This window comes from Physeter macrocephalus, chromosome 14 (genome assembly GCF_002837175.3).
Source record: "Physeter macrocephalus isolate SW-GA chromosome 14, ASM283717v5, whole genome shotgun sequence".
Classification (NCBI taxonomy): Eukaryota; Metazoa; Chordata; class Mammalia; order Artiodactyla; family Physeteridae; genus Physeter; species Physeter macrocephalus.
Window position 1 is genome coordinate 27,561,770 of NC_041227.1, and position 14,122 is coordinate 27,575,891.

General features: G+C 50.5%; 1 protein-coding gene and 1 pseudogene across 10 annotated transcripts in view; both read left to right on the forward strand.

The window, feature by feature from the left end:
* The window catches only part of PTPRA (protein tyrosine phosphatase receptor type A), a 185,527-nt gene extending 178,257 nt beyond the window's left edge, over positions 1 to 7,270 (forward strand). For all 10 annotated transcript variants that reach the window (XM_028499672.2, XM_024117167.3, XM_024117166.2 and 7 more), the window contains 4 exons: positions 516 to 641; positions 721 to 872; positions 5,840 to 5,975; positions 6,636 to 7,270. In XM_028499672.2, the coding sequence (XP_028355473.1) occupies positions 516 to 641; positions 721 to 872; positions 5,840 to 5,975; positions 6,636 to 6,710 (489 nt within the window). In that variant the 3' untranslated portion in view covers positions 6,711 to 7,270. The remainder of the gene's footprint in view (positions 1 to 515; positions 642 to 720; positions 873 to 5,839; positions 5,976 to 6,635) is intronic.
* A 5,131-nt stretch (positions 7,271 to 12,401) lies between these two features.
* GNRH2P (gonadotropin releasing hormone 2 pseudogene) lies at positions 12,402 to 13,985 on the forward strand (annotated as a pseudogene).
* The last annotated feature ends 137 nt before the right edge of the window (positions 13,986 to 14,122 follow it).

Consider the following 14,122-nt stretch of genomic DNA (forward strand, 5'->3'; position numbering starts at 1 on the left):
AATGAAAGCATACTGTGGACTGGGCTTTGGTGAAGCACCATGGCTGGGTGAGAATGTAATTGGGTTCAGTTTTTCTGGGTTAGCAGTCTGATATACATAAGTAACTACAAATGTGGGAACACCTGAAAGGAGCAAAGAAAAAGGAATTGGAACAATGACACTGATTCCTCCTCTCCCTCCACCCTGCCATTGAGTGTGTTAGATGCAGCTATGAGCTGATGGTCAGAGTTCTTCACAGACCCTGTCAGTGTTGCAAATTAGACTATAAATAATAGCAAAAGGCTAAGTGATTAGTGGACTTAAGTTGTTAAATATGGATGTCCTGCTGAGGATCAGAAGTTAAACTGGAGTAATGTTAAGTAGTAGAAGGACCCTCTGAGTTTTTGATACCTTGGGGAAGAAGTGTGTCGGTATAAGAAGTGGCTGTGTTGAGAGGAACAGTCTGCTCACAGGGCAGCCCTGCTTTTACCACATATGGTATTCTGAGCCCCTCACCTCTCCCATTTGTCCCCCAGGAGAAGTGTGCCCAGTACTGGCCCTCTGATGGACTGGTGTCCTATGGAGACATCACAGTGGAGCTGAAGAAGGAGGAGGAATGTGAGAGCTATACCGTCAGAGACCTCCTGGTCACCAACACCAGGGTAAGGTTCCTGGTGGGTGGGCTCCTCCCACAGGGAAAGCAGGGTTGCACCTACCTCTCTGATCCTCCTTCCTCCAAAGGAGAACAAGAGCCGGCAGATCCGGCAGTTCCACTTCCATGGCTGGCCTGAAGTGGGCATCCCCAGTGATGGAAAGGGCATGATCAGCATCATTGCAGCCGTGCAGAAGCAGCAGCAGCAGTCAGGGAACCACCCCATCACCGTGCACTGCAGGTATGCCCACCCCAGCCTTCAGGGGGAAGAGAGAGAAAGGCATGGGAGGCAGGCAGAGGGGTGTGATGGGAGCCTGTATCAGACAGTGAGGAAAGCCAGACAAGAGCAGGATGTTGGCGAGCATGTGGCAATCAAGTTTGATGACCAGGACAGGCCCAGATGATAAGAACTTCACACTTTAAGTGCTAGGGAACAGCAGTCCCTAACGTTAAGATATTGGGCAGGGGAGGTGATGCAGAAGGGGAACAGCAGGGGAGACTGACAGTGGAGAAGACCAGTTGGGCAACATGGGAATGAGGCCTGTTTCCCTAAGAAACACAGGAAAAGAGAAAAGGGCAACAATTTTGAAAACAGTTAGGAGAAAAATGAACAAGACTATAAACATAGCTGTGAAAAAGAGGAGTCTCCTAGGTTCGAGGCTCGGTAATGGCTGGTGTCACTGACAGAAGGAAGATAGCAAGGGGACCCACGGGGCAGGGGGTGGATTTTGTTTGGGGTACATTGTATGAGATTGCATTTTAGAAAAAATTTTACCTTGAGTTTGTATTGCTTTTATAATTGGGGGTAGGGAATCTCTTTTAAAAGGGAAGGAAGGGGCTTCCCTGGTGGCGCAGTGGTTGGGAGTCCGCCTGCCGATGCAGGGGATACAGTTTCGTGCCCCGGTCGGGGAGGATCCCACATGTCGCAGAGCGGCTAGGCCCATGAGCCATGGCTGCTGAGCCTGTGCGTCCGGAGCCTGCGCTCCGCAACGGGAGAGGCTGCAACAGTACCGCAAAAATAATAATAATAATAATAATAAAATAAAAGGGAAGGAAGAATATATTTAAAATTCCTATAAATTGGTTTTGAAGATAGAAAAATGAGCAAAGGAACTTCTAGAAATGTATCTAGTAAATGTTCTTCAAATGGCCAAAATGAAATATGTAATTACAAGAATTGAAGCACTGTTTATAATAGTAAAAGATGGTAGGGACTTCCTTGGCAGTCCAGTGTTTAAGACTCTGGGCTTCCACTGCAGGGGCCACGGGTTCAATCCCTGGTTGGGGAACTAAGATCTGGCATGCCATGCGGCGCAGCCAAAAAAACTTGAAAAAAAGATGGTTAATAATCTAAGCATGTATTAATAGGGGACTGGTTCAGTAAGCTCTGATATATCTCATACTACAGAGCTTCAGATAATTAATTAGAAATCTGTTTATGTACTGGTATTCAGTAATCCTCTAGATTTATTGCTTAGTGAGAAAAGCAGTGGGAGACAGGGAAAGAATATGTTTATGTGGGTATATGCATAAATCATCTCTGGAAGGACACACAAGGACCTGATGACACTGGTCATTTCCCAGGAAGAAACTAAAAGGATGAAGAAGTAGAGCAGGAAGGAGACTTTCCACTGTTTCTGACCTTTTTGAAATTTGAACTATGCTAATTTATTACCCATACAAAAATAAATCATTTGAAAAAATGTTTTTAAGAAGAAAAAGTGGCAAAGTCCACCATCTAATACAAATGTACAGTAAACATGAAAAGATGCTAATCCTTATTAGCAATATGAGAAATGGGGATGAAAACAGTAAAACATGGCTTTTTGTCCATTGGATTGGCAAATTAAAAGGATTCCTTGAACTACAAAAATAAACACTTCCTTGCCCACACTTTTAAATCTCCCATGCTCCTCTCTCCCTTAGTCACCCTCTCTGGGCAAACCCCAGATTCTCTAGCTACCCTGCACCATGCAGCTGAATATGGCTAAAGAAAAGCACCATGTTACAAGCCTCATTTTACATTTCTGATGACTTCATCGTTGGCCATTAGTGCTGCCCTGCAGTCCTTCTGCATCTCCCACTGTGCTAGACCAGGGCTAGACAAACTAGGGCCCAGTGCCAGAGCTGGCCTGCCACATGGTTTTGTGGGGCCTGCAAGGTAAGACTTGCGTTTACATTAAAAAAAATTTTTTTTAATCAAAAGAAGACTATTTCGTAACGTGAAAATTACATGAAATTTACATTTGTGTTCATATATAAGATTTTATTGGAACACGGCTATGCTTATATATTATCTGTGGCTGCTGTCCTGCTCCAGCAGCAGTATTAGACCATTCCTGGTACTCTTACTACCTCACACTGCTGCTCAGCCCACACAGTTGTGCAGTTGTAACTTGACTTTGTCTCTCTTCCCAATAAAACCTAAGATACTTTCTATTTGGCCCTTTATATAAAAGCCTGCCAACCTTTGTCCTGTATGATCATTTCATCCTCCTCTCAAACCTCAAACCTCCAGTAGCTCTCCCATCCTCATATTGAAGAAATGACCATGTTCTCTATTTGCCTAGGAAAAAAGAAGCAATCAGAGAATTTCCACTTGCTCTTAACCACCACAGCTCCCCATCTACCTGCATTAGTGCTGTGGACCCTGCATCCCTCCTGTTCAGTGGATGAGTTGTCTGAACTCTCTCTGAAGTCAGCTACATTAGTCCTCTATTGCTATGTAATAATATTACCACACACTTAGCATCTCAAAACAACACACATTTGTCCTGCAGTCTTTGTGGTTAGGAATCTGAGCACATCTTAGCTGAGTCCTGTGCTTCAGGGTCTCAAAAGGCTGCAGTCAAGGTGTTGACCAGATGGGCTGTGGTCCCATCTGAGGCTTGACTGGGGAAGGATCCACTTCTGAGCTCACTTGGTTGTTGGTAGCATTCAGTTCCTTGTGGAATTTTGTATTTTGAAGTTCCTTGCCACGTGGTGGACCTTCCCAGCATGGGTGCTTGCTTCTTCCAAACCAACAAAGGAGAGAGTATTTCCTTACAAGACAGACATTATGATCCACATAACATAATCACATATATGTAATTGTATACACTCCATCACCCTGGCTACATTCTGTTGGTTAGAAGTACATCACAAGTCCTGCCCACACTCAAGGGGAGGGGAATCACACAAGTACGTGAACACCAGGAGGCAGGGATCTTGGGAGTCAAGCTAAAGTCTGCCACACCCACCCTCCACTTGGATACCAATTCCATCCTCTTTTGTCTCTTCAGGGACCTGACTTCACTATCCTACATCATCAGGTTTTCTTCTGGATACCTACTATCTTCATAAAAATGTGCTATAATTTCTCCCATTTTAATATCTTTAAAAACTTTTGCCTCCAGTTCCCCTCCAGCTACCCTCTATTTCTCTGTTAAAAAATATGTACCCCCCTTGAAACTGCCCTTTGAGGGCCGCCTGTGACCTTCACATTGCTGAGTCCAGTGATCACTTCCTAATCTCATTATCCTTGACTTTCATCAGCATTAGACACAGTTGGTCATTTGGTTCTCTGTGGAATGCTTTTAGCATAGCTTCTCTCCAGGGTTTTTGTCCTGAATGGCTGTTCCTTCTCTGTCTCCTTTGCTAATTCCTCCCCATCTGTGGTCAAGGGCCAAGTCCTTGGACCTCTGTCAACTGACAGTCACTCTCCTAGGTGAACTCATCCAATCTCCTGGCTTTAATACCAACTCCCAAATCTTTATCACCAGTTCACCCTCTCCCCTAAACTCCAGATTTATATTTCCAGTTACCTACTCAACATTTCCACTTGGGCATCTTCAGTTTTAAAGGGTTATTTCAGAACTCCCGATCTTTCTTTCTAAGCCTACTGTTTCACAGCCTTCCCCACATCAAGAAGTGGTATTTCACTTAACTCAGATAAGAAGCCTGGAACCATTCTTTTTCTCACACATGTACATCTGTTCTACCTGGAAAATAATTTCAAAATCAAGTGTTTATCACTCCCCCCACCATGGCCCTCTGTCCAAGCCACCATGCTCTCTCCTCAGTAACTATACGGGCCTCACTGGTTTCCCTGCTCCCACCCTTCCTCCTGTAGTTTGTTCTCAACACAGCAGCGTGAGAGCTCCTTCTAAAACTTCAGTCAGACCACATCACTCCTTTACTCAGAATCCAAACACTGGCTCACGAGGTACAACATGTCTGAGGGCTCCTTGCTCAGGCCAGGCAGGGAGTGCACCGGGGGCCTGGCCTTCTCCCTAAGGGCCCTGACCTTACCCCGCCCACTTCCCTCCCTCCCTCAGATGCAGCTACAGTGGCTTCAGCACCTAGACACACTCCTGCGTCATTCCTGAGATGCTCATTTCCAAGGACCTTGTCCTCACCTTCTTAGGGTCTCTGCTCACATTCCCTGACCACCCTGTTCACAATAGCACTTCTCCCCACACTGCCTAGAACTGCTGTTCTCTTTTTCCTTCTCATACTGCATATCTTATTGTCTGGGGGTAGTGCTACCCACCGCAGTCCCTACCACACAGCAGGCACTCGGTAAGGGTCTGGTGATGACACATTGAACAGGTGGACAGTGTCAAGGTGAGAGTCTGGATTCCTGGGATTTAGGAAGAAAATGAGCAGCATGGAAAAGAATCAGCAACCGTATACCAGTGCAGAGGGGCAGGAAAGAGGGGGCCAGAACTCTTGACATGAATGAGCAGCAGGCCAGGGCCCCTCAGGCCTGTTTTTGTTTTTTGTGTGTTTTGTTTGTTTGTTTTTTGGCTGCGCCACGCAGCATGTGGGATCTTAGTTCCTCAACCAGGGATCGAACCCGTGCCCTTGGCATTGGTAGTGTGGGGTCCTAACCACTGGACCGCCAGGGCATTCCCCCCCACCCCACCCCAACCCCGGCTTGTTTGTAGGTGGACAGCGAAGCCTCAGTGCTGGGGGTGGGGGTGAGGTTATTCACCACTGCCCAACGAGTGAGCCCCTCAGCAAGCAGAATGGGTCGTGCAAGAAGGGCAGCAGGGGTGCACCCGCCTCCCCAGAGCTGTGTGAGCTTCTGTGCCCACCCCCAGCAGTTCCACTGGATGACTGACCATCCCAGGAGCACCAGCCTCAGCCTTTATCTGCTCATTGTCACTCGCCTCCTTGGCATAGGGAGCCATTGCAAGTGTGATAAGTGTATCTGCTTTGTTACAGTGCGGGGGCAGGACGGACAGGGACCTTCTGTGCCCTAAGCACAGTCCTGGAACGGGTGAAAGCAGAGGGGATTTTGGATGTCTTCCAGACCGTCAAGAGCCTGCGGCTGCAGAGGCCACACATGGTCCAGACACTGGTATGCTGCCCTGCGTATTTATCCATGCCACCACACCATCTGCAGCTCCCCTGCCAAAGCCAGCTCAGGGGGGAGGCTCTTTTGAGGGGCCCATCTGATAGTCAGAAGACTGTGTAACCACAGACTCATCCTTCCTCAAGGTGCCTCAGACAAACAGAATGAGCTTTGGGAGGCAGGAGAGCAGTGGGGATATAGCCTAGCCCCACACCAGTAAGAGATGCAAGTGGCCTCTGTGAAGGCTAGAAGAGGGTGCCCAGGTGCCCCATGGAGCTCTCCACTTCTCCATGGATCCAAGGTGGGGAAGACTCAGGAGTACCTCCTCTCCTCTCCTCAGGCTCCCTTTCAACAGGTCTCCTGACAGTCTAGATGACCAGTAACCACTGAGTATGTGGACAGACATGAGCTCATGTCTGACCTCTGCAGGCCTAGGACCGCCACCTGCATGTCCAGTTGCTTCTATCTGTAGAAGGTAGCTGCACTCAGCCCAGAGGGGAATGCTGTCAGAACCCTGGCAGGCAGCTCAGGGCTCAGGTGGAAATCCAAAAACATTCATTTCCTCTTAGTTTTCCATTTTAAAAAAAATGGGTTTGTCAGGAGCTGCAGGTACATTTTTCTCTTCAGTAACTACCCTGGCCTTTTCCCCCACCTTTCACTCTGCAGGAACAGTATGAGTTCTGCTACAAGGTGGTGCAGGAATATATTGATGCATTCTCAGATTACGCCAACTTCAAGTGAGAAGCGATGAGGCCCCGTGGACAGGAGAATTGCCTTTAATATTTTGTAATATTCTGTTTTGTTAATATACCCAAAATTGTGTATATATCTTACAACTGTTTTAGAAATTGGTACATAGGCTTCTATTACCTATTAGGTGGAGATTTTATATGTAAATGTGTTAGCACTGATAGTCCTTTTTCCAATGTTTTATTGGGGAATTAAATAGTGTGATGTTTGGATTGATATCATGAAATCCTCTGCCTGGAAATTGGGCTCTATTGTTCTTTGGTTTATACATCTTTTCCTAAAGAAGAAACACAAAACTCATTCCAGGTAGCTAGGCATTAACTAAGAAAAGAAGCACAAAGTTATCAGAGCTCTTGAGGAAATTTGGTTGTCCCAGTGCCCCCAGTTCAGACCGCTCTCCCCTCCCTGCTCTGTAAATAATCTCTCCCCTTTCCACCCTTGCCCACCTTCTCGTACCGCCTACATCCCACCATGGCGAGTAGACGGACCAGAGTGGTATCTCTGGCACCACACTAGGGATTATCAGGTAATAAAAGCTTTGACTCCCTGAGGAAATGTCTCTCCCTTTGTATGGGGTGGGGCAGTCATACCAGGGCTGGGGTTCTCCTGGGCCACTCCCATCCCTGCTGTTACTGTTCTGTCTTAGCTGGCTGCAGAGAGGGCACAGTCTCCCTGGCTCCTTCTTTCCAACAAACACAGCCCCTCTAGCTCTTAGGTAGTTATCAGGACCCTTCTTTCACTCCCAGCATATCTTTGGTGCAGTGGTCCTAGCCAGCCTTGCTCCCTGGCGAAGATGGCCAGGGTCCTCACTGCTTCCCTAAGTACAGAGGCATGGAGGAGAGAGGGGTGGCTTGGCTTTCGGCTTTGAGTCAATTTGACCTCTCCAGTCCTTGGTGCTTTGCTGCAGAACTATCTGGATCATGTCGCTCTGTCCAGAGCAAGGGTTTATATCTACATTTATTGTGTTAAACCGCTTCCATTTCCTTTCATATCTGTCCTCATTTCCAGGACTTTTATGTGGAAGTGCCTCAGATCCAGAGGCCAGGATGGTGGGAGTCTTAGATCCCAACTCGAATTTGAGCCTAACATGTTAGACAAAGTGTCTTAAATAAGGTGGATGTTCATTTATTTTTAACGTTAACAGTCTGCCCAATCCAGAGACCCAGTATCCTCCATCTCATGGTCCCAGTGTCCCTTAGGATGTTGTTCTCATCCTCATGGTTGAGGTTGCTGTCTTTTCCCATGGAGAAGCAAAAAGAGCATGGGCAAACAATTTCATTTTTAAAGACATGAAGCAAAAGTTGCACTTTACACTTCCACTCATACCCCATTGGCTAAAACCTAGTCACAAGACCACACTGAGCTACAAAGGGTGCTGGGAAATGTGGTCTTTAGTTGAGGGCACAGCTGGGAGGGTGTGTCTGTTCATGGCCTCCTTTCTTCATGATCAGCCCAACACAGGAACAGGAGAGGAAACCGGTTGCCATGACTGTCAGTGCAGGGCTGAGAGAACCTTGCAGCCCTCGGGGCCTTTCTTAAGGATCGGGGCCAGTCAGGGGCCAGGGGCACCTCCAGGCTGTCAGGAGTGAGAGGTGGCACCCCCGTCTGGCCCATGGAGGCATGCACAGAGATCACCACTGCCATGCTTGCTGGAGGAGGTAGGACTTGAACCGGACCTGCGGGATATTGGAAGTTTAGATGAGCGAAAGGAGGAAAGATCAGCGGAGCAGCATTACAGAGGGCCTCAGATTCCAGGCAAGCAAAGACGCAGTGGCTCCAAGATAGATGCCAAGTTCTGCGTCACATGTTCAGGGTGTATGCACAAAGCCCGGGTGCCACGACAGACCACCTTCTGGAAGGTTGCAAGGGGTGAAGTCATGTAAGTCAGTAGGTGTACTCGGGTCCTTCTGTAGGAACCAAGGAACTGTAAGGGGTGATAAACTCAAAAAGTCAGTAGGTTTAAAAGAAGCATGGATAAATTAAGCAAAGACAGAATCTAAAGAATTTCTGGTGAGGGGTGCCATGCTTGGGAAGGAAACCCTGTCTCTGCAAGCTACCTGTTGGTGCCTCTGTGTAACCGTGTCCAGGCAGATGGAGGAGGGCAAGCCTTGGGTCAGCAAGCCATGCAACGAACATATCCCCTGGTTGCTAAACAGACATCTTCAAGCAGGAATTATCCCAGCTCTTTGCTCCCTTCTCTCCCTCAGCTTATAGGTATGGCTCATCACTCCCTCTTCACCTCTTTCTTTTCCTGTATTATTCAGAGCTTACATGGTGTCAAGAGACATAAACCCGACAGGCTCAAAGGGAAGTGTATTGAAGCTCATGTGGAACAATTGTGTGGGAAGGGCAGAGGAGATTGCTTCATCTAGTGCCCACTCCTCAGTCAGTCAGCTGTGACTGTGCCTACTGCACACCCAAACTTCTGGGGCCTGCCACACTTGCAGAGACCTCACTTCATCATATTGTCTCTGTCCTGGGTTTTCCTTCATCCTCTACCCCCACCTGCCCAATATGCTCATCTTTCATTTAAAAGAAGAAAAAAAAAGCACTTCCCCCATGCCTAAGTTCTTCCATTCCCACATATTCCTTCCTTACCCTTTCATCCTCAGTGCTGAGCCCCAGGGATCCACTGTCTCCCTGTCCACTAGCACCCCCCTTGGTGTAATGACTGCCTCTGGCTTTTATCCTCACTGTAGCTTTTCCTCCACAGCCCCCTTCCTCAGAGGTCAGGCATTCCTGCAGTCTGTGTGGTGTGGACCCTCAGCCCTCCTCCAGTCCTGAGCTCCTGGTCCACACACCCCACTTCCTACTGTGACTCCACAGGGTGGCCCAGAGGCACCAGTCTCAGGCTCCGCACACCCAGCGGTTTGCCCAGTCTCCAAAGCCCACTGCCCTTTTGTGCAGCCTCCAGCATTCTCTGCCCCCACCCACTCCATCCCAGCCCTACTCCCACTGAGCACCAAACCCACAGGCCTGCCCCACCCCCACAGATCCCCCCGTAGTTCCTGTGTTAGCTCTTCTCCATTTTGTCTCTTACCCTAGAGCACCCACTGCAGCCCTATTGCCGAGACTAGCTAACTCTCCATCCTTCACCCAGACCACCTGCTCACGGGGTGTGCCCCTCTGTGCTCCTACAGCACCTGAGCATTCAACTCAAAACCTCTGCTTTCCCAACTGATTACAGCAGCCCCCAGACTGGAATAATGTGGCCTCAGGGCTGAGTGTGAGCTAGAGCTCAGTGGTGAACAAATGGCTTTCTGTGTCCTGCTGAGAGGGATACAAGGATGAATTCCAGAGTTTATAATCTGGAAGGGGAAAGCAAATATTCCTGGAAGGCGAAGTATGTGGCCAGAAAGAAAGGGAAGCTTTCCCCTGGGAAGCTTGTTCTTGTTTGGATTTTTCAGGAAAAAACACAATTAAATTACAGAAAAAATAGGGCTTCCCTGGTGGCGCAGTGGTTGAGAGTCCGCCTGCCGATGCAGGGGACACGGGTTCGTGCCCCGGTCTGGGAGGATCCCACATGCCGCGGAGCGGCTGGGCCCATGAGCCATGGCCGCTGAGCCTGCGCGTCCGGAGCCTGTGCTCCGTGGCCGGCAGTGAGAGGCCCGCGTACCGCAAAAAAAAAAAAAAAAAATTACAGAAAACATAAAGGCACCCCATTCCTTTTTAAAAATAAACACCAGGGCCTTTGAATAAAACATTCTGTAAACCCAAACCAGAACTAAGCTAGTTTACTGAACTCAAAGAATTGTTTTCACTAAACCACAAAGCAAATGTTTTCCTAAAATTTACTTGGTTAACCAATACATAAAGGGACAAAATCTGTTTCCCAAAACAGTTTAACTGATCATACAGTCCAAATACTCATTTCAGGTAAGTCAGCTTGGAAATTCACCCATGCCCTTCTGCCTGAGCAACTGAAGTCGAGGTGCCCATGATGTCATCTCCCCCATCTCTGCCACAGAATTTGACACACCTGCTCTCCCAGTGACCAGCCACTGCGATGCCCAGCCTGACCCTGCCCTTGCACTTGCTGTTCAAATTGCTGTCCAAAGGCGGAGATTGGCTAACCCTATAAATTGGCCTCTGCCCCCCAGAGGCTGGTGGCTGGCAGCGGAAAGCTGAGCTGATGCAGACTAAGGCGGGAGCCTTTTCTGGCATTCCCGGGGCTGTGCCCAAATCCATGTATGGTCCTGGGCCAAGTACAGGATGAGGAGGGGTTGGAACCTTGAGGGACAAAATTATTCCTACCACCTTTGGATAGGCCCACAAAGGCTGCACTGCCCCCTTAACTGGGCCCCCTGTCAGGGACCTGCTTGGAGGAGAGGCCACCTGTGGGGTAGCTATGCCCCACCCAAACCTACTTCCACCTGGAGTGACCCAGTCCTGGTGCCCAGGTGTGTGGATGAGGACATCCCACCCAACCCATTTTACAAGTGGGCAAACAAGCCCTCAGGAAGAGTGGTCATAGCTCTCCCAGACTTCTTAACAGGCTGCTGGGCTCCTCACTCTTAGGCCCCCACTTTCCTACCAGGGAAGGCCCTGAGCTGGGTGGGACTCAGGGAGACCCCAGGCATTGCCTCTCTTAGGGCCATAGTTTGCTGTGTCAGAGAGGGCTGTGAGGGCTTTCTAGACCTAAGGGCAGGAGCTTGAGAATGCAGCTAGGGAAGTGGCTAGATGAGACTTCAGGGGCATAGGCCAGGCTGAAGCAGGAGTCCTGTGACTTCAGATCCCTGGGAAGATGGAAGGAGGAGGCATCTGTCTGGTGACCCCAGGGCCGGCAGCTGAACAAACACTGGGAAGGGATGAGAGTTGGTGGCGAGCTGCTACCCGTCGCCTCTTTGAGACGTCATTGGAGTCTGTGGGCCCAGAGCAGTGGGTGGAACTACCTGAGCAATAAATCTTGGGTCTGGCTGCCTGGGTTCCGCTGCTGCCTGGAGGAGCCACCTCAAAAGAGCCACTTCATCCACAGCTCTCCCTCGGTGAGTGAAAAGGCTGCCCTCCCCAGGGCTGGGGCTCCGGGATGGAGCTCTATTCTGGGTGCATGGTACACTGCTCCTCTTCCCCCTCCCAAGTCCCTCTACCCCTGACCCATGCCCAGAAAAGCCCCCTTTCCCTCATCTCTCCCCAACAACACTATCCCTGTGCCTGCTGCCCCTAGCGTGGGAGGGACAAGGCGTAGAAACCCTTGCCCCTGTAACCACCACACATCCATTCCACATCCCCAACTGCCATGGAAGAGAGATAGCAACCCACAGGGAAAAGGAGCTGAGGGCCTGCCAGTAACGTCCCCCAGCACTGGGTGCCCCAGATGCCCCCACACTGCTGCCTGTCTCTTGAACAACTTCCCTGTTCCCCTCTCCAAACTTCTCTCACTTCTGGGATCCCTGAGGGAAGAAAGGGTAGTCCTGCCCTACTGAGGAAGGCCCTCAACTGGCAAAGCGGGGAGTCTCTGTGCCCCAGGGGTTCTGGGAGGTGGCTAGTTGCCAGGAGCCCTCAGGGTCCAGACCCCTGTAGTCTTGGTATAAGGAGCAATAGCAGAAGAGAGAAGAACATTAGGAGACACTGAAGCTGCCCCTGAAACGCCAGTTGTCCAAGGGGACCCCGGAGGAAGAGGAAGGGGGTATGGATGGGAGCACTCCTTGAGTGCTGTCTACTGTCCATGGGAGCAGCCCTGCCATGGCCAGCTTTGGGCTAGGCCTCCTGGCGCTGCTGCTGACCACCCACCCTGAACCCTCGAAGGCTCAGCACTGGTCCCACAGCTGGCACCCTGAAGGAAAGCAAGCCTCCAGCTCACTCCATGACCCCCAACATACTCCTGGGCCCCCAGGTGAGCTGAAGGGTCTCCCCAGCCTAAGTGAAAAGAAGAAGGTGCTGGCTGGGGCTCTTTCATCTACCTCAAGCCTTGGGTGGAGGTGGTGAGGGCAGGCTGCAGCCTCAGTTCCCTTCTAAGGAAGGGTTCTGGGCACTGCAGCTCACAGCCCAGGCCAAATTGTCCCCAGACTCCCAAGTGATGTTCTGGCTCCCCCTAAGGACAGTGTGCCCTGGGAGAATAGGACCATGGCCCGGTGGCTCCTCCGCAGGAAGCAGCACCTGGTGCAGACACTGCTGGTAAGTAGAGTGAAAGGTCCCCAGCGCTGGCCACTAGGGGCCAGCTAAGAACTGGCTGGGAGTGAGGGGGAATGATACCCCACTGAGTTATTTATTTTTGGCTGCCTTGGGGTCTTTTTTGCTGTGTGCAGGATTTCTCTAGTTGCGGCGAAGGGGGGCTACTCTTCGTTGCAGTGTGCAGGCTTCTCATTGTGGTGGCTTCTCGTTGTGGAGCACGGCTCTAGGCGCACGGGTTTCAGTAGTTGTGGCACATGGGCTCAGTAGTTGTGGCTCGCGGGATCTAAAGCGCAGGCTCAGCGGCCATGGCTCGCGGGCTTAGCTGCTCCTCAGCATGTGGGATCTTCCCGGCAGGGCTCGAACCCGTGTCCCCTGCACTGGCAGGCGGATTCTTAATCACTCCGCCACCAGGGAAGCCCCAATCCTAGACAATTTATGATGAAATACTATGTTAGATTAAAGTAAAAGATTAGAAGTCACTAGTGGAGTAGAAGGAGGTACTAAAAATCTCCATAAATAAGACAGTGGCGGCTGTGAAGTCCCCTAGGCTTCTAGACAGCCAAGGGAAGCCAACGTGGCTCAAGGTGGGCGCCCACAGACAGTGCAAAGAGGTGAGGGGTGTGACCTCACACTCTGCAGTACGGCCCCGATAACCAGGTGGTCATTGATACGTGCACTGGGAATGGCTGTGATTGCAGAGATCCCCAAAGCCAATAGCAGAAGACAGGTGTAGGGAGATGGGTTTATTATTTTGCAAATTGTATTTTAAAGTGCACCATGGGAGCACGATAACTAAAGGAGAAAGCGTAAATTCCTATAAGGCAAGACCTTATCGCCTAATTTCAGTCGGTGTGAGCTCGGGTTTTTAGATATCAGGTGGGCAACGCCCGTAAGCCCAATGAGCTAGAGAACCCGCAGGCTGGGTCTTCTAGGAGGCTAGGGGGCGTCCGCAGGACGTGGAAGCCGCAACACCGGCCGTCGGCCAATCCTGCGCAGCGAGGCCAAGCCGGGAGGCGAGGGAAGAGGAGGGGAGGAGAGGAGGGGGCGGGTAAGGCCGCAGCTCGGCGGTCAGGTGACCAGAGCGTCCGGGGGAATGATCGCCCCCTCCTCCCGCAGAGCCGACCGCGAGCGCCGCGCCCCGCTGCCCTCCAGTAAAGGTGTGAGGTCCCTGAAGTTGTTGCATCCTTTGTCACCTCTCTCTCCATTGAGACCCTTCCCCGGGTGGGGGCTGGTGGGATGCAGGTCGGAACCGGGCCCCGCAGGGAGGACACAGCCAGGTTCCGGGGGGCGGG